At 41.4% G+C, this 20,501-nt stretch overlaps 2 protein-coding genes and 4 non-coding genes across 6 annotated transcripts; 5 read left to right on the plus strand and 1 right to left on the minus strand.

Moving 5' to 3' along the window:
* The first annotated feature begins 640 nt into the window (after window positions 1-640).
* trnap-agg (transfer RNA proline (anticodon AGG)) lies at window positions 641-712 on the plus strand. Its single transcript has one exon. It is a non-coding gene; the product is annotated as a tRNA-Pro (tRNA).
* A 289-nt stretch (window positions 713-1,001) lies between these two features.
* On the minus strand, window positions 1,002-1,073 carry trnaw-cca (transfer RNA tryptophan (anticodon CCA)). Its single transcript has one exon. It is a non-coding gene; the product is annotated as a tRNA-Trp (tRNA).
* Window positions 1,074-1,438: 365 nt separating this feature from the next.
* On the plus strand, window positions 1,439-1,512 carry trnai-aau (transfer RNA isoleucine (anticodon AAU)). Its single transcript has one exon. It is a non-coding gene; the product is annotated as a tRNA-Ile (tRNA).
* A 304-nt stretch (window positions 1,513-1,816) lies between these two features.
* trnag-ucc (transfer RNA glycine (anticodon UCC)) lies at window positions 1,817-1,888 on the plus strand. Its single transcript has one exon. It is a non-coding gene; the product is annotated as a tRNA-Gly (tRNA).
* A 3,879-nt stretch (window positions 1,889-5,767) lies between these two features.
* Window positions 5,768-11,515, plus strand: kncn (kinocilin). Its single transcript, XM_063462881.1, has 5 exons — window positions 5,768-5,915; window positions 8,011-8,079; window positions 8,187-8,258; window positions 9,658-9,751; window positions 11,259-11,515. The coding sequence occupies exons 1-5, from the start codon at window positions 5,768-5,770 to the stop codon at window positions 11,326-11,328; spliced, it is 453 nt and encodes a 150-aa protein (XP_063318951.1). The 3' UTR covers window positions 11,329-11,515.
* Window positions 11,516-12,921: 1,406 nt separating this feature from the next.
* Window positions 12,922-16,517, plus strand: tmem275a (transmembrane protein 275a). Its single transcript, XM_063461819.1, has 3 exons — window positions 12,922-13,134; window positions 13,339-13,497; window positions 14,268-16,517. The coding sequence occupies exon 3, from the start codon at window positions 14,306-14,308 to the stop codon at window positions 14,924-14,926; it is 621 nt and encodes a 206-aa protein (XP_063317889.1). The 5' UTR covers window positions 12,922-13,134; window positions 13,339-13,497; window positions 14,268-14,305; the 3' UTR covers window positions 14,927-16,517.
* Window positions 16,518-20,501: the final 3,984 nt, after the last annotated feature.

Raw genomic sequence — 20,501 nt, forward strand, 5'->3', positions numbered from 1 at the left:
TTCAGTTCAGTTACATTCAGTTCAGCATTGATGTGGCACTCTTACATAATGCTTAACTTACAGGTTATACCAGTAGGCCTGGTCACTGGTTAATGCAGGCTAGTGCTTAGCCAAGTGAGACCAGTGAGTGTTAATATTGGCGCTGTCGACCCTGCAGGGCAAAATAGCATGGTGGATTTAGGTATGTGATTTTCCTTTCTGGATTCAAAGCACGGATTTATCCACCCCAAGACCCGAAATGCATGTGGTGCTGAGTAATTATAAAGTTTATGGCCTTGGCTTTAGCTGCTTGCTAAAGCCAAGGCCCCGGGCAAACTTCGAGGTAAAAAGAAATCAGGTAAAGTTAGTCGGGCTGGTAAACACTTTTTAATGAGCCTTATTTATCTGTATTGAGATGAATCCTCCCGTGGCCCTAGCATTACACTTTCTGTATCCATTTTTACTAGCCAGTCGGCCGAACAATAACAACAGTGTGTTATTTGTTTGTTTTGTTTTTACCAACTCATGCAGAGATCTATAGCTAGCAAAAACAACTGCAGTTACACGTAACATAAAGATACAATTATTAAACTACTACTAATTGTGAGCTCAGGACCTTTTGTTGGTTTTGTTGGATTACGACGGTACCGAACTTCGAGCTGGCTCGTTGGTCTAGGGGTATGATTCTCGCTTAGGGTGCGAGAGGTCCCGGGTTCAAATCCCGGACGAGCCCACCGTTTTACTTTGTTATTTTGAATTGCTATTAATAATTCTCCTTGTTAACGTTGCCACTATCTCTTTCGCAGATACGTAATTAAATGCAGTTGCGATGATATTTAGGATTATAAGACAAAGCTTCTTCAGTGTGAGAATCTTCACCGCTGCAGCACTCAATCTAATGTCGAACTCTTAAGAAAAAAACTGTATTCTTAATTACCATGCGTGCAAACGCGGTAAGTAGCAACTTGTAAGACAGAAGATTACAATTTAAGCGTGCGTTTTAGTGTGGAACAAAAAAGGAATGACCCCGACGTGATTTGAACACGCAACCTTCTGATCTGGAGTCAGACGCGCTACCGTTGCGCCACGAGGTCTGAAGTTTAGATTTCGTATATGCCTATCATAAAGGTGGGCATGCTGTGATGTGGCTACATATGGTCTTTAGTTTGCGTCACTAAGTAATATTTTATGAAAAACGTCGAAATGTGAAAATTCTGACTTTAATCTCAGAATTCTGAGATTAAAGTCAGAATTCTGAGGTTTTTTCTCAGAATTCTGGAAAAGAAAGAGTGCCAGTGGCCCTAATCCTCTTCCGTAATAAGTCCTAATCAGAAGGCCTGTTTTTAAGTAAGACAGTAAAAGCTTTGGGGCTGGCTGTCCATCGCCGAGCTATTGTATTGTGGGCACAGCCATTAGTCATTTGTATATACCGACTCGTACCACTGCGGCTCTGGCAAGTGGCCGGTTAGCTCAGTTGGTTAGAGCGTGGTGCTAATAACGCCAAGGTCGCGGGTTCGATCCCCGTACGGGCCACAGAGACGTTCTTTTTGCCTTTTTGGGAACATTGTTTTGCTGCTTGAAAATAACGAGCCCGATTTTATTACGGTGTGAAAACAAGCCGTGTCAGCAGTATGGATGTATTTGGTTCGGCGAAAAAATAGAATAAAATAGCCCCATGTTATAGCCAAATATAGACACTTCTAGAACGCCAAATATCTACTATGGAGACAGACTGCGAAAAGCTATAATATGTAGTATATATAAAGTATAAACATACACATAGGTCATATGAATCGGTATGGATTGAAGTGGATTTGAGTGACCGTTCTCTTAAGAGGCGTTGGTGGTATAGTGGTTAGCATAGCTGCCTTCCAAGCAGTTGACCCGGGTTCGATTCCCGGCCAACGCAGGCTTTTTTTTTTTTTTCTTAAATTAATTTCTTCAAAATCCATAAAAATACAGTAGTTGAAATGTTATCGTAAGGTTGTTACTGCATGTGTCATATGTTAACATTCATATAACACATATGACAGTTTTGGGTGTGACTCAGCTAGCTGACTGTTCCTTTCTGTGTGGAGTTTGCATGCTCTCTTGTGTGAAAGCTTGTGTGGATTTAAGATAAGATAAGATAAGATGACCTTTATTAGTCCCACAGGTGGGAAATTTGTTAATTTTTGTTAATATTTGTTAATTTACTACGGTTTCCTCCCACAGTGCATGGGTTAGGTTAGCTGACGTGTCAATGTGACCATGAATGGTTTATCTGTCTCTCTGTGTTAGCCCTGTGATAGATAAAATGGCAACGTTATTCATGGTCAGTGTTGGGAAGGTTACTTTTAAAATGTATTCCACTACAGAATACATGCCCCAAAATGTATTTTGTAACGTATTCCGTTACGTTACTCAATGAGAGTAACGTATTCTGAATACTTTGGATTACTTAACATATTATCATGCTTCTTTACAACTACATGAATGTACTATTGCTGTGTGATTTATTACTATTACTGAAGGTTACTCGCCATACCAATACCAACCAACTAGATTTTTAAATCTTAATATAAAATGAGTAACAGTAGGGTGGATATTAGGTAAGGCTGCGCTTTTTTGCAGCGATCTCATATAGAAAACTATTCCGCGGCTCCGAACCGTAGTAAAGGGACCTCTGGCTAATACGTCGGTTCCTTGTCGGGCTCGTAGCCGAAAACTAGATTTACTTTGGTTTCTGGGTCAACTTTGCTAGCAGAGACAGAGAGAGGAGTTGAAAGGCTGCTCCAGCGGAACTTATTGTTTCGGAGGAAAACACGACCACAGCGTACAGTTGAGCCTTAATAGCTTACTTAGAACGGGGCTCGTCAGGCACTCTTTTTGGCTGCAGTGGTTATTATTATATTTACATGCTTCCAGCTCCCGTTTCTGCTCGTTGACAGCTCGGACTTTTCCACTCTCCTTTTTCTCCCTCCCTGGTGCTCACAGACACATAAGGGGTATGGCAGTCCATTCTCCCTGCAGCACGGACTACACTGCCCATGAGGCTACGTTCTTTAGGGCGATGCCTGTAACACTCTGCATATTGCCTTCATATTAAATCATTTTTAAAAATATTTCTTCACGTCATTATGAGGCGAGATTGAGACACAGGCATTTGAGCCTCTTAATGCGTGTTTTTGTTTGGGTTTCCACCGGCGTGGAATTACAAAAAATAGAGAGGGCATAGCCTAACACAGTAGTTCCCAAACTTTTTTTGCTAGACCCCCCTTTGTTTTACAAGAAAAATGTTCGCGCCCCCTGCGCGCGCACACGCACGCACAAACACATCCTCCAACCACACACACACCCATATTTTGCTCCTTTGCGGTTTATTTCACACCTCAAACATTTAGTAAACAATTAAGCAAATCCAAGTAATCTGCAATAAATTACAGGTAGTAATAAAATAAACTACTAACTCTTTCACGCTACGTCCGCACCTACACGGGTATTTTTGAAAACGCAGCTGTTTCTATGCGTTTGGACCTTTCGTCCACATGTAAACGGCGTTTCGAATCACCGAAAACGGAGATTTTTTAAAACTCCTTTTTTGCGTTTATGTGTGGACCAGGAATACGCAACGTCAAAGGTATGTGCCTTTTTTCACGTCACGCTGTGCGCCACGTTATTGTTTACATGAGATGAATTGCAGAATGGCAGATAGTCAGATTAACAGTATTTTGTCTCTATCTGCAGGTTTTACACGCTTACATATACACGCAGCTACTGTCCCTCCATTTAGAAAGGCAGAGGCGTCGCGGTGTGATTATTTTAAGTGTAGTTGTTTTTTTCCTGTGTAATAATATTCAACATTGCTATCAATACATTTTTCAAAAAATGCCTCTCTGTGCAAAATGGGTTTAAAAACATAAAAAACTGTGGAATACTGTTTGTCCGTGATTTAGACAGGGGGACCAAATCGTGGCAGGATCAGCCTGATATTATTTGGATCCCACTGTAACTTTACTGTATAAAGAGCTAACATCTCCAAAATATCAGGAGTAGTTAGTCATTACAACAAGTGTTTGATTTGGAGAGCCCAGCGCGTGCTCCCGACAAAGGGAAAACCAGTTATGCAGGGGAGACCTACCTTGGCACTTGTGCAGGAGAAACCAAAGGGAAGATATGCTTCACCATATTTTCTAGTCTTTGGCTTAGAATGAAGTTGGTTTGGAAACATATTCAGCTATGCTTCATCTCCTGCTTTGCGTTTGTGTAGGCGCCCGTGCTAGCAGTGTCCAAGCATTGTTTTTTTGTTTTTTTCCCTTTTCATACCGCGCCCCCCCTGCAATGGCTCTGCGCCCCCCCAGGGGGCGGGCCCCACACTTTGGGAAGGTCTGGCCTAACATATGAAACAGGAAAAGACCGCCGTGTAATCCCTTTATTTCAACAAAGTAACTGTATTCTGAACACCACATGTATTCCGTTACTCCCCAACACTGTCCATAGTGTATCCCGGCCTTTCATCCTCTGAGAGCTCAGTTGGCTCCAACCTCTCTGTGAATTGTATAATCAGAAAAGAAATACATGGACAATTGTGGTTATTTTCCATAATGAATGATCAGATGTATACAGGACTCTGTATTATTATTCAGTTTGTTAGCCCATCAGAATCTGTAAACATCAGGAGATTCAGGACTTCTAGTGCTTCTCTTTCTGCTGGGGGACAGCAAGAAAAAACAAATACCTTGAGCAGAAACTACAGCTCTGTCCTGCAGAAGTGCTCCTTCAGTTTCTGCGACACCATGATGGGGATGTTTCATGAGTCTCTGGTGTAATGTGGCATTTTATGTTCTGGTCTGCTGGGGGGCGGATGACCCCAAAGGACTTGATAAATCTCTTCGGAAGGCTGGTTCACTCCTGGGGATTTGCAGCCCCTTGCAAGTTAGCTTGATTTTAAAGGTTGACATGCCACAAAGGCTGTCAAGAGTCATTATTGTCAGCCATTATTTGCTGTGTCACTAACACACACACACATAGGAACCGCATTACCAGCATTGATTAAAAATACATGTAATCATCCAGAAAAGATGGAGTTTACTTTCTTAACAGTAAATGTGTCACAGTTTCTCTTCCACCCAGTATGCTCATTTGTTACCCTACTCACCGGTGTTAATCCTTCTAACCCCCCACCCACCCTTCCTCCCCCGTTGCCATGGATATGCTATTCCTATGGCAACTGCATGCCTTTGTGGATGGCCTCGGGCCCCCACCACATGGAGAACTCTCTGAACCTTTCATTACACATTCCCGTCAAGCTCACAGGCAAATCAGACAAGTAGCGTAATCTAACTGTCTCTCTGTCACAGTTTCCTCTGTGCTGCCTTTGTAGTCATGCTGCCATACCTCACCTTTAAGTTTCAGCATATTGCAACTCTACAAGACTTGTTAACAGTTTGAGAATTGCAATTAGGGTATTTGCTGCAGCCCTGATACTTGATGCCGGAGGACTATGATCAGATTTGTAGCATGGGTTTCACTGTCAAAAGAGTCAGAGCCACTAGTTTTCTAATTTTCTATGTCAATGGAAACCAGAGCTCTATCTTTAAAGATGCATGAGGTATCTTAAGAAACAGAATATAGCGACTGAGGCTTAACTAGAGAAAGTGTTTCTGCATCATTGAGAGTGAAAGACGAAGCGGGGTGAGGCTCGGGGACATGACAGTAAAGTTGAGGGCCCAAGTTAAAGCAGAGCACAGTGTCGGGGCTCCTCAGTGCATGTGGTGGGGGGAGCAGGTGGGGAGCGTCCACGTGCTGAATGAACCCTGTCAGCACCGGAGAGTACCACGGGCTACGGGTAGGCTCAGCCCTGCTCAGTATTGTGGCGGGCTGCATCATCATTGGGGTATCCAGGGAATGCGATGCTGATGCAGTCGGAGGTATCTTCCTGGGAGCGGGGGGCCTCGGTGAGTGTGTCTTAAGATTTTTTAGGTGATACAGTTATAGGGAGGGTAATAAGCCGATTCTGGATATTTGGATTACATTTGTTTATTAAACCTGCTTTTTGCTATTGCTGTGTGTAACTTTTAACTTATGACATTTTTCAGGAGGTCATGACAGTTCTGTTGTCTCTCATGCACTGCAGCCCTGAACTTTCATACAACAGAGGTTCATGCAAGAAATTTATAACTGAGTACAAAATTCGTGTGATATCCAACTGCACACTTTTGAGAGAGCACATATGATATGTTTGGCCTCCTCTGTGCCCCCCAAAATAACATATTATACACATCATTTGATACATATTAATACACATTATTATTACAATAATATTGTCTAAGGTTTTGCAAAATTAGTAGTTTTACTTCAGGTACTTTAAGCAGTTTTTGATGCTAAAACTTCTGCTATTACCATACAGTGTATTTTATTATGCTCTATTTCTGTGGCTTTCACATTTTTTAAACCTTTTAACAGCCACCTGGTCGTCTGGTGACCCATGTGGTGTTAGGGGTAGAGTCCGATCGATATATTGGCCAAGATTAGCTATTTGCTAATATATGGGTATCGGTTTCTGTTTGTGTATGAGGCTCAACTGGGAAAAGCCGTTAAAAGAAAAACTGTAGTGCCAAAATTTAAAATGCAACATTTCAGACAGTTTTCTGATTTAACATGTAGCATGTAGCTAAAAAAAAATCCAACCCTGGCCCGGGAGGGTTTACCAGTGATACGTTGTATATTAAGAGGTTAAACAGAAGATTTTAGGGAATAGTTGTATCTAAACATTAAGGTGCGTCACCGGAGAGATTATTACACAGTGCGTTTCTTTGTGAGTGAGTTAATTTGTTAATTCACTAAAAATCCAATTCAAGAAGGCCAAAAAAGTGAGGGAGCGCACATTTATATCTCGCTGGCTAAAGTGTTGAATATCCATTTTAAATGAAATGTCAAAAACTCAGGTGAAAGATCAGCGGTCAGTGTCAATTTTCCATCCCTCATTCATCTGATACAGCACTGTAACTGGAGCCAGCTGATAGCCAGAGGAACTGGGCTGCCAAGATAAAGGAGTGTCTTTACCGGTTTCCTGGAGAGAAGGAGCAAAAGGGCAGGGTTTGCGATCACAGGACGACGGCATCAGCGTGCATGCATAGTTAATGCAAAAAACATCCTCTCTGATGAGTTGATCATCTTTCAGTAACTAATTTGACTTTGTAATGTGTGCTAAGAATCTGACAAATCAACACTGCGCACAGTCACTTGACAGAAACATTCTCTTTGGCAGCATTTGTGCAGCTGAGTAGCATCTAATTATGTGTTTTGGGGCTTGTGTGCTGCGATGCTGCCTCCAACACATAGGCTGACTAATGAGTATGAACAGAGTGTTCTCAGCAGATTGTTTTCACTCCTTCCGCAGTTTCATGACATTTTAAGCACAGACATGCATCACAGCCACCCTCGGGACTTGCCGGGGGTGTAATGCCAGATCTTCTGGCTTATAGAGGGAAATCAATAACGTTTGAATTGGAGTGCAGTGCCACAGAGAGGCACACGAGCCCAGCGGTTCAGATATTACTTTGTACTTTGAGTCGAACTGAAAGAAACATCGCACACTGTATCTGCTGCGCTGAGAATAATCTTAAGGCTTTGTTGAGTGGATTTCAGTTTGGGAATAGATATTTCATCAAACAGCCTTATTGTTTCTCCGCAAAGTCTCCAAGTATGGAAACTTCTATTAAAAACTGTTATTTTTATGAGCCGTTAAGGCTCACGGGAGCCGGAGGCAGTGAGATTGCATTTCAAACAACTGAACAAAATAAATTACGCTGATTGGTGTGAATTAGTCCATGCAGGTGATTGAATTTGTATTTTTTAAAACACCATTACAATTTATGCCCATTTATAATGAGGCTTCTCATTGCATCTGCAGCACCAAATGCTTTCCTCTCTCGTGGTGACAGTTATCTGCACTAACACTGCAGTAAATCTGCTGCTTTTCAACCATAAGGGAACTAGAGTAAAGCCAGGCCTTAATTAATACATTTATTGGACTGTTATGCTTTCCAGGCCTGCTAATAGCAATCTACCCCTTCATAAAAGCTTGGCTGAACATCAACCACATCCTTCCATCCTTTGGTAAGCAGTTTGATATATACCTGTATATTTTTTAATGCTATTATTTGTAAGTGTGTTCACGATAACAATAAAAGGCATTTTGGCTAAAAACTCTGAAAAATCCTCAGCGAACTTCAGAGTGCACCCCGCGCCTGCCAATCCTGCTCCCGATCAGCCAGTTGAGACACTGAGACGAGAAGGTGGGTGAAATGAAGGAGTGAGCCAGTGAGTTAATAATGCTATCGTATAACACTCAAAGGCACTTGATACTGATCTGCATTGAGTCTATGTGCCTTATTTGTTTGATAAAAACTCAGACACCTGTAGAAACACTGCAGAGTTGACAGCAGCGAGGCAGATGTTGTGCTCAGGCTGTTATCAGAGAGAGCACTTCAGCCATCTGTCTAATGTCTCACTGGGTGCGCTTAAAAAAATAATATAATTTCCTTCTTTCCTAACTGCTTTTTTTTTCACTTAATTGCTAACAAATATGAGCCAGGGGAAACGTTTGTCTGCATACAGTTTTAGCGCTGTGCAGCCAACTGTGCATCTGTGCATGTTTGTGCTCCAGTGAAAGTAGGTTCATATTTTTGACATGCTGACTTCAAACATGGAAACTATTACCAGACTGAGTGAAACATTTGCAAATTATGTGTTTTGTTTCGTTTTATCAGTTTGAGTTAAATGTTGCATATTAAAACTTATTGAAATCATATGTGAAGGTCAAAATCACAGGAAAATTCAGGAATGCCTGCATTCCCGTCCTAAAATTCCCTCTCTGAAGCTATATTCTTGGACTTAGATGAGCTGCTTATACCTACACTTATGATCAGAGGTTTACATGCACACTGTCTTTTAACTTGACAAGGCCAAGGTCTGTTTACTTCTCAGTAGTCATCACGATCATGATCATCTTTGCCAGCTTAAAATGTATTTGTTTGATAGCACTCACTCCAAAGTCCAAAGGACGCAGTGAAGATCTAAGAAAGAGAATTGTAGATTTACACAAGTTGAAAAGGTCTCTTGGAGTGATTTCTAGACAACCGCAGATTCCAACATAGTCAGTTCAAGCAATTTTCATAAATGCAAGTTATTCGGATGTGTCAACATTGGAACTGGAAACTGCTGGAACACCAGTGTTACTGTTCAGTGAAGTGAGTGTTAAGAGAACATGGACTGAGAGAGTGGTGACCCAGAAAGAAGCTCCGGGTCCAAAATCATCAACTTCAAGCTCGACTGAAAAGTACATGTGTGCTGTACAATCATTCCAATCTGGAAAAAGAACAATTCAAAGAAATCCTTAAAAGCCCAAACTACCATGATATTCATGCCCATGAGGAGTGAATGAATGTATGTAAACTTTTAACCACACCTGTATCTGTTATGGTCTTTTTAGTTTAAGTTAAGCGTTAATTTAAAACTATCTGCCTTAATTGTTAAGGCCCATGTTATATACATATATGTGACTATACAATCCAAATAAGTGTTTTCCCCTCTGTATAACCCTTCTCAGTATGATCTAGTGCTCATTGTTTCACGTGCTAGTTAAACATGTACTGTTACACTTAATGCTTCCATGCTCTCTTGTTGTCTTTCCAGGGACTCACAGTCAGATTAATCTGGAACGGTCTAAGAGTCGTATGGGAACCTTTGTGGAGGCTGGAACAATAGCTGAAGCCAACCCGGATGAGGGGTCTGCCTCCTTTGATAATTATACATGATCAAAATAGGGATGTGAATGGTACCACAGTACAGCAGAAAGGCATTTCAATATACCTTATCTGTAATATAGTTCCTGTGACTGTAATGCTATGTTTCCTGGATATAAGAGTACTTTTAATTTCCTAAGCTTTGCAGTATGAATCACATTTTGCAGAAACTAGTCAGCATGTTGATAGACTTATAAAAATCTAATCTGGGCATGAATGGATCTTGGAAAAACTACAAAAACCTTTGAGAGCTGTGATAATACACAAGCCAGCAACTCCATAGTAGTGCAGTATATCGTGGGCTTGACTAATGCAGTAATATCGTGGGCTTGACTAAGAATCTTGATATGTACAGATCTGCTGTGTCATCCGATTGGTAGTTCTTGTTGTTCTTTATGTCTTATATTAATTAACTGTTTGCTATTTTTTAAAATTATAATATAAACACTAAGGTGTTAAAGTAACATCGAGAAAAAACACTGAAATGTTACTATGTGAAGTCTCACTCTGATGACATGCGCTACTTAGAGAATGCTGACTTCCTTTCAGCCCTTCAATCTCTACTTTTCCATTTGAATGACTTTATAACTAGGTTTATCCAGACAGGTAAGGGTTACCTTTATTATTTCTGAGAGTTAAAGACATTTTTTTTAAATCATAGCCAAACTGTCAAGAAAAGAATCAACAAAACGCCTTACATAATGACGTGGGGTTTTTTGTTGGCTGACTACAAGCAATTTAGAGGAGAATGAGGGGCTTTTGAAAGTGAACATTACCAAGTATCACCTCCTTTTCAAAGTCACTCACTTTTAATTTTGTTACTATGGCAATGGAGCTACCACATATATTTCAATCATGTCATCATGCATTTCATGCGTTGTCCTGTGTGACAACAAGCAGACAGCAGAGTCTGCACTGACCTTCAAAACGAAGCAGTTTTTCAGGTCTTCACTGACATTTGTGAAAGAGAGTACTTTTCATTGTGTAGCATCTTGAAAGCCAGACAACTGAAGTCACACTTCAGCACTATGGTCTCATTTAACCTCCTAGGACCTGGCGTCCACATATGTGGACATCACATTTTGGGTTATTTAGACCAAAATACTCAGTTTTGCTCTACAAGGGCCGGATATCCACTTATGAGGACATTATAATGCTACTGTTCTATCAAAATTTTAAACGAATATCCTCATATGTGGCTCTTATTTTTCTTAAAAACAAAAATAAGGTAAAAAAAAAGTGGTAATTCTTTGTTTTTACATTCATCGGGCCCCAATATGCCCAAATATCAAAGAGAAATTAAAAATGCATGTCGTGGAAGAGTTCGGGTCTTAGGAGGTTAAACAAGAAAAACAAACCAGATAACACACTGATGCACTGTTTGGCTCAGTTATTTAACAGATGAGGAATTAAGTAGTGCAGATCATCAGATTTTAGTTCAGCGAACACAACGCAAGCCTCCCTCATGACTGATCCGTCTGTCTTTTGCAGGACTTCTGCGGACATGCCGGATGTCTTATCGAGACGGAAACTAAAGCCTTCAGATCAAGATCTGCCATGAGGTCATCACGTAGCAAGACTGGCCGCTCCATGTGAAGGAAGCCGGATGCAGAAGGTTGCAACTTCTGCAGAAGAAGTTTAATTTTTCTGTATTGATCTTCCTTCACACTTAGTACAAAAAAGTACTGCTGTGTAAATCTCTCTGCTGTGTAGATCTTTATAAATCTCGTTTTCCTGTTCATTTGTGATATCAGCTCATCATGTTAGCTGAGATCACCTCATTATATATATATATATAAAACAGCATGTCATCTAATAAACATCCAGAGATTGTGATCATTAGTGGAGTTTTTTTTTTCTATTTTATATCCTGACACTGAGTGAAGCAAATTAGGCCCAATAGTCCAACTCCTGTGCAGCTCCTCTAATCATGGTACAATGCTCTATGCCACCAATTATAAAGTTATGACAGTCATTAAGCGATGATGGGATTTGGATATTATTCAATTCCCCTGCCTGTGATTTCCATGAGTAGCACACACACAAATAAATGAATGCACATACACACACGTGGCAACATCCATGGCGTGCACACAGTGACCTGCGACCCACCCACCCCCTCCGCAGTGAAACGTAATACATTGATATTCAGGACAGCACCGGCAGAAAGCGCAACAAAAAATGTGTAACGTGCTGTGAGGCTGAATAATGCCGAGCTGTGTTCATGAGCTGTGCACAACAGGAGCCCTGAGGAGTCTGCGGTGCAGCTTGATTGTCAAGCCTCAAATCACAACACCACAATCCCCCTGTGTCTGGGAGTTAGACAGTGGAGGAGCACGTAATGAACTGCATACACAAATATAGTCCATATTTTACATGATAAGTAAATAACCTGGGTGGCAACAAGAAGGTTTAAACCATTTTAAAACATTTAAAGGACTGTTTTGTTACTAGCACACTTTTGCTGTCATGTATAGATTCAGTAGCTGCAAACTAGCTGACTTACTGCAAAGGTTGTGACCCTTTTGAGTTCTGATGACTCATCTTTTACCACAGCAAGCCAAAAGTTGGTCTAATAATAGCTATCCTCGATTTATTACCAGTTAATTAAGCCGATAGCCAACAATGTAGACACTGGATCATTATCATCATCATGAGCTACATGATCAAAAAAAGCTCAAAATGAATAAACAAATAAATATTTTAATAGAAAATATTCATATAAATAATATACAATAACAAATAGTCACATAAAGAAATACAGTATTTTTGCCTATTAAATTATAATATAAAATAATAGATAAACAAATAAATAAATATTTTAATAGAAAAATATTCATATTGAATTATAGCAAAAATACTAAATAGCTATATAAAATAATACAAAATGAATGAATATAATATTTTTTCTATTTTTCTATTCAATTATAATATTAAATAAATAAATATTTTAACAGAAAAATATTCATATTGAATTATATTATAAAATAATACACAGCATAAATAACAATTTTAGATAAAACATTTTTATATTCGAGAGAGATGTGGAATAAATTAAAATCCTTTTCCTTTTTCAAGAATCAGCAACATTGCGGTGTGGGCTGAAGGCAGAGAGCAACAGCTTTCACCTTCATCACCCCCTCCTCCACTTGCACACTCGCTCGCGCACACAGCGGTGGCTCGGGAACGAGCTTCGCATCCTGCGGTCCGGCGACGGAGGGAATATGCTCAGTTCAGATATGAATGAATGAAAATATGACAGCTTCACACAGACCGCCGGGGAGATGTCTGGAACACCATTTCCGGTTCGGGCTGACCTGTCAGGTGTTACGTGCTGCTCGGTCCACATCTGGAGCAGCAGCGCGCGGTGTGTCTGCGTGTCTGCTCCTAAGAAATGCCATTTTACCTAAGTGATCTTCTGCCTGTTTCTTCTTCTTCTTCTTCTTCTTTTTCCACTCTCGGATTTTATCTTGTGGGTCGCCTTGAATCGTGTGTGCGCGTGTATGTGTGTCTGTGCGTGTGTGTTTGCTTGAGCCAGTGATTGAAGGGCTTTCATGACTTGTGCCCTCAGGACTGTGAAGCCACGAGAACAGGATGAAAATCGTTCGTTTGGTGCTGATTCGCCCTTTCAGCGTCTCAGTTATTTCGCCCCTTAATTAGAAGACCGGTAACCGCGGTGAAAATCTGCTGATCAAACAATGGAAAGACCTTCAGTGCATCAACCTAAAGGGTGAGTGTCTCCCCCCCCCCCTTCTATCATGGTTTAATTTTTGCAGAAATGCAACATCAGTGGAAGTAAAGGCGCATTTAAACGCCTCTCAAGCAAAACCCGTTTTATAAACGTGCCAACTGCGATATATCACACATTTACAGACACATATTTACAAAAATATATTTTTCACACATCCCCTCTGCTTAGGTCTCCTGTCTGCTCTTGAATGGGCGCATGCTGGAATGAAAGGGCTCATTTGATTGCAACTAAACACGACACAGCCTTTCCTCTAGTGGCTTGGCTGGCATGAATGAAGCAGCTGCACGGTGACTGTACACAGTTTAAGAGAAAATAAATAGGGATGCCATCTTAAAGACATGTTATTAAGTACCACTGAGGGTTTTTCTTAATGGGCTCATGCTTCCCTTTTTTGTTAACGGAGCTTATTTTAGGCCATCTAGAGTGAATTGCCCGTCCATGCGGCTGTTGTACAGGTGCTGTTTAGATCCATTTTTTTTAAACAGAAGTGTAATTGATTTAGGAAGATTTCAGTGGCCAGCTGTCTTCACATGTTATGCAGGTGTCACCAATAGATGACCACTACCTGAGTGCTGCTCACTCAACTTTTTACAATCTGTTCTCATATCTGTATTCTGTAGGTGTAGTAGCGCAATGAGGTGACAGATCAAAGCTCACTGATTGACAGAGCTTTTCTACATGTGTACACCAGTGCCATTGTAATGACTTAAAAAAGCTTATTTTCCTTTATTTTGTGTATCTACAAAAAGATAGAAGCTAGAAAGCCAGAGAGCCTGGAGGGGAAACCATGGTCATCGCTGATAGAAACACCGGCACCCCTGTGCCTAAAAAGGAGCCCCAGAAGAAAAGGAAGTCTCGCCCTCATGGCCTGCCCTCTCCGGCACTCTGCTGTGCTTGTGGCCTATGCATCATGCTGGCTGGACTCAACATCACCCTGGTGGGAGCATTCGCCTTCAGCACACTGATGCCTTCTGCCAACCCCCCAATCATCATCGGACCTATCCTGCTGCTGGTGGCCTTTTCCTTTTTCGGAGCGTGTTGTGTGTGCAGTCGACTCCCGCCTCCACACAGCTCACGGAGGTCCAAGGTTGGGGGCAGAGGGGCTGGCTTGATGGGACACGGCGGGCTGGCTGGCGGGGCAGCATTTGAAATAGAGACCAGCGAGCACACGCTGCAGGACACTACAGCTGTGCAGCTGAGCCCCACATCCTCCCCTGCATCATCCCAGGCATCCAGCTCAGAAAAGGAGGCTCCTGATGCTGATGCAGCCCTGCCGGGACCTTGCAAGCTCTTCACCATGGAGACAAACGGCCCGTCTTGTGTTTCTGCCACCGCAGTCTACTCAACCTCCGCAGCAGCAGGAGGGGAGGTGAAGCTCAACCTACCACGTGAAGAAGTGGTCACCTAGCAGGGCAGAAACTCTTAGTCTATGCTAGCAGTGTAAATATCCTTCTGGGCAGGGCGGCTGCTGGGTGTGATTGTATTCTCTAGTTTACGTACTGCCATATTTCTGGTTGTGAAAAGGTGTCAAAAGTTATGCTTTTATTTATTCATTTATTTACTTTCTTGCCGTGCCAACTGGTAAATAGCATGCAAGTATTTGTGGATCAAAGGTTTCGGAATTCAAATTCCTACCTCTCTCGTGTCGTTTTCTTACAGGTTGTTTTTAATGTGGGGCATTATGAACTGATTTCATGAAGAAGTCAAAGAGTCTGAAACCTTAAACACTCTTTTTCACTCTTGTTCTGATTAATGGAAACCTCAACTCTCAGCAGTGACTTTAGAGGGCTAACTAACAAAAAAGACTAAACATCTGATTATTTATTTCTTCTGAAAACTTTACACGTGAAAGGTCAGTAGCTAAACTGGACGGAAACGCATTTAATGACATTTGGCATTTTGTGTGCCATGCTCAGTGCTCAGCTTGTTTTGAGGGTGTAAGCTATTATAGGTCATACATGTGCCAAAGCAATATTCCCTTGAAATTCAAAGGGATTGCACCACACAATAGCCAATTGCAATGTATACATGTGTAACTATTTACAGTGTCGTTTGAAGTCATTATTTCTGTAGTTTGATGTAACTAATACCATCATCAATGCTGTGAATATTATGTTTCTCTCTTTTCATCTGGCGGTTTATGACATGTTAAACTTTTAATCGAAGGCAACCCCATCAGTTTAAGGTCATGTTGATCAGAGCTTTACTCAGTAGTTCCTAATGCATAATCCAGTCGGAGCAAGGATTTCTTTCTCCTCTTACTCAGCGTGCATTTCATTACTTTTTTAGAGTGCTATAAGAGCATCTTTTCTAAATGTGAACAAAGGAATTTCACAGGAGATGTTTTCCTCCTATGGACCTAACATTGACAGCACTGGAAAGCCAAGAAGTTTAGATATTCCAATTATATAAAATGCATCTGTTCCCCGTCACTGTGATGGCTTCGTGTCAGTTTAAATCTGCCTAGTAGACATTCAACCCCTGATTTCCTTTGAAAGGAAAAGTTGCCTTAGACTGAGATATCAGGATCAAACTAATGAGGGCTATGAAATAAAGTGCACAACAGCAGTTTTCTGCAGAAAGCCTTTGTTTGGCTCCAGATTTCTATTCAGCATTGTTAAGAAAGACTCAGTGATTTTGTGTTTTTTTGTGTTATAAATGCATGCAGGATGTTCTCAGAAGTCTGTATGAGGTAGCAGTTGCATACATACAGACAAACAGACACTGTTTGACATTTAAAAAAAAAGCCAGTTGGTGTTCCTTCAGAGTTTGCCTCTGATGCCAAATTAGAGTGTCAAGCTTAATTATGCATGTTCAGAAAATGGGTTACGGGAATGCAAACACCCTGATGTGAATGATTAATGTTGTCTGTGTGTTTTAAATTGTGTAGCTCCTATAGAAAATGTGAAACAAAAAAACATGTAAAGGATAGAATATTTTTGTCAAGACTCTAATTTAAAGGACCCTAACCCAATGTGATTTCTTCAAAAGGCATAAATAAAAAGGCTCTTTCTGTAAAAAATACTTTTCAAGTTTATATTTCTTGTGCAGTCTTCTTCCACTAAAAATGACCTGCATTACTGTTAATATACTAATTATAACAATTGTTTTTTTAAGTTTATGGCACATTTGAAAATAGAGGTGAGTGTCCACCCAAGTTTCTTTGCTTGTTTTATTTTTCCCAGCAGCAGTGCAAAGCCTGAAGACACCCAAATTACACTGGTAAAGAACAGGGGGTCAAATCTGCAAGCTTTTGCGTTATTTACCATTTTTGTGGTTAAATTCTGTCAGTTGACTAATTGATTGAATAACTGAGTGTTTCAGTCAGGCAGACTGGCTGAAAATCTGCTGTGAAGAACCAGAAATGTTGCATCTACCCGAACACATTACATCAAGATGGCCTTGAGTGAAGAACTCCATATGAGGTCCATCTGGCTCTTCTGCTAAGTGTTTGCGTATGAGCTCAAAGCTGCTACCACTGGAGGTCGCTAGAACCACACGCATGCGTTTCAGTGAGGTTACAGAAAAGCGGCTGTCATTTTACAACAAGCCAAGAGATGTCAGTCGCTCATAACAAGCTTCTCCTGTGGAAATCACACAACCAGTCTTATAGTGGTTTATATTTAAGTGAATTTGAATCCACATAAAAATTACTGGCATTCAAAGATCAGTAGAGGAAGCTGTCACAAATGTCTGCAGTCTCCATCATATTCCTAGAAAGAGTATGAAAACGTGACAAGAAACTGTTTTTGGCAATCTCACCTGATAATTACCTCTAATCAGGGTAGCAGACCATCGCTTGCCCCCACCCCCGTTTTGTACACACAGGATGATCAAGGCACAAATCTGGGGTGCTCTACTTTCTGTGGAAGCTCACAGATGACAAACTGGACCCAGGATGTTTTCCTCAGACTCCAAAAGCGACTCAATACCTCTGCTAAATTCCTGATACAGTGAGTCTTGGGTTGGCAGCACCACTAATGAAACCCTAAAGAGATTCATTAGTGATGGAGGTTCTGTATGTAGAAAAAGAAACACTGTTGAACCATGTGTGAAATAAATAAAGAAATGAAATGAAATGAATTTTCAGGTATTAGTATGTAGCAAAAATATAAAAATCTTGTTATACTTTGGTTTTCTAATAAATGCATTTCGAATGATGCCTGATGCACCGACACATACGTTTACAGTGACAGTGAGGTAAAGTGCTGGAAAGAGTTTGAAGCAGCAGATGGTTGGTTGAGGCTGGTCACAGTTACTGGATAACCCAGACGAGGACGTCGGCCAAGACGCCGTGTCAGTCATGCATTGACTGCGTATAATGGGATTCTGTGATTAAACCTGCAGCAGAACAGTTGGTATATTGGAAAAACATGAAAACCACTCCAGGTTTATGTTGTCCCAAACATTTCCCTTGGGCCTCTGTCAAACATGTTCCGAGCATCTTCTGCCTCTTGACCTGGAGTGAAGAGGCTTGTATAACACGTTAAACCTTTATCCACCTGAAGGCTGGAAGATTTACCACCTTTTGAAAGTGAATGGGTTTGTGGCAAAGCTGCAGGCCGAGTAGGAATATTCACATTTTTATGGCCTGTGGGGGCAAAGTTCAGGAATGGGACGGTCATGCTAACTGCACTAGTTCAGCTTACATGCCATGATTAAAGCTGTGATTTCCTCAACATAGTCAATGTCCACTGTAATATGGGGAGCTATAAAAAGCGGATCACTTTCGTTTGGGGTTTTCATCACCAGCCAGATAGTGGTTTTACAGCTCCAGAACAAGAAGGAAGTCTTCCTTATTGCTGAAATCAAGATATAATTCTTGGACAGATTTTGCATCAGTGCTTCGTACCAGATTAGGGGTAATGATAAACACCCTTAGCAGACACACTGCCTTCAGCCTGTGACCTAGATTTCTTTCTTCTTTTTTTTCATCCTGCATGTGTACCTTGTGACTGCTGATTTTTTGCTATATCAGAATAAAGCAGTATGTCTAAAGTCTGTCAGAAAGCTGAAGTGAAAGAACATTCAAAGAAGCAGAGGCACGCAGTAAACAAGTGGTAGTAAATGTTGACACATTGTGAAACATTGCTTTGTTTGCACGTTACATCCACTGTGATAAACTGTGAGAACACATCCATTGCCAGCTGCTTTCTTTCTGCACCGCTGTGTGTTGGTATGTCAGATATTAAGAGTGCACAGTAAAAGATTGTAACTGTTTCCCCTCACAAACATCAGCCAGACCAATATTGATTGTTAGTGATGCTAAAACGAGGCAGGACTGCTGAGCATACACAGCTGACCTCAGACGAAGCCTTCCTCTTCTTCCTCATCATGACAAGATGTGGCACAGCGACAAAACAGCTTTTGCACACACTCGTGCTCACACCTGCAAAACACAAGCGTCCCATCCGCTCCAAACCGGAGCGTGGCGGATCCTGATGCACTGCTCGTGTGCTCCCGCGTGGATGTGCTTGTGCATGGGAAGGCTCTCAGTTGAATGAGTCGGCAGAGGAGAGGGAAAGGAGGGTGTAATCAAGCTGAAAAGATTAGGGGAAGACGAGCTACTGAGGATCTATGAGAACAGACATCGCTTATATAACCCTAACCCAGTTCGCTCCGCTTCCAAAAGACAGACAGGGAGGGAGGAAGATGGAAGATGGAGGAGCTGGGTGAATCCTTGTGTTTAGACTAAAATGAACCAGGACGGTGGTTATTTTCATAAGGATGAAAATGGATGTTGAATTCTTATTATTCTCCATGTCAATAATGATATCACAGACTGCTCTTTCAGAGTATAAAGCAATCAGGTTTAATGCAGGAGAAAATGATGACTTTTGCTGCTGTGTGGCCACCTTCAAAGGTTCAGTTAGTCCTTTGCTGCACTTGTGAAAATACTTCAGCCCTTCTGCAACCTTGCAAGTGAAGTGTTTACTGAAGATTGTGCACTGAGTACCTTTCAACATGTGATTTAACGTGAAGACATATCAAAGTTGACTTTATTCTCGGTGCTGATAGGATAAGGTTGTTTTGGTTCTCCAAGTGCATTGTATGGGCGGGCCTCGTGACTGCCTGGCTGTTTCAGTTGGTCTCCAACGGGAATAGTCCGAGGGCGACACGGAGAAGAAAGCGCCTCACAGATCAGGGGGCAAAGATACAGCAGATTTTCATCAAAACTGATGAGGGTCCTAATAGTAATGCCGCAGTGTTCTGCATACCAATGACCCTGACAATGGCTCCCTTGCTGTTCTTAACTCCTCCATTCACACCCCAGTAAATGGCAGCATATTCAAGTGGCCGGGGCTGTTACGTAACCTGGCTTTTCACAAATCTACGTGGGCCCTGGCAAAAAGGAAACGTACACAGTAGTAGGAGCACAGTGCAGTACTGGGAGGAAGAACAAAACAAAGCACAGCAACTCTAGTGACGAGCAGAACGCGCGTGAAAAGCATCAGCGCAGAAGCAGTCAAATAAATCATTCTCTCCTATATCCAGCCATTAACAAAGCCAATCAATGTTGCTTTCACTTGCTTCAGTAATGCTTGGCTGCTATGCACACAGCGTGGACAGTGTCTCTTTACCTCCGGTATGGGTCTTTGAACTGTTCTGTGAATGTTATCCTTTAGCCTGCGATCGACTGTTTAACCAAGCAGATCAATAGACAAACTGAAAATAGAACAGTGCTGTGTGTCTCTGTGTGTGTATGCTGATATTTAAGGCCGATTACTCTGCAAATATTCAACTCATGGGTCATGCAAGTCTAAATAACACACTGTGGTGATATTCACGTGCTTTCTAGAGCTCTGCGAGCACTGCACCCCCGGTGTCTCGTGAGAATACAGTCTGTATTTAAGGATTAAGTTTAATGAGACAGCTAACATGCTCTGGTTACAGAACAGAACGGGCCAAGTGAATACTGTATTGGGATGTCCTGGGGTGCAAAAAAAATGGCTGGTAAACAACATGCGGTACCGCTTGTTTCC

The sequence above is a fragment of the Pelmatolapia mariae genome, linkage group LG18 (assembly GCF_036321145.2).
Source record: "Pelmatolapia mariae isolate MD_Pm_ZW linkage group LG18, Pm_UMD_F_2, whole genome shotgun sequence".
Classification (NCBI taxonomy): domain Eukaryota; kingdom Metazoa; phylum Chordata; class Actinopteri; order Cichliformes; family Cichlidae; genus Pelmatolapia; species Pelmatolapia mariae.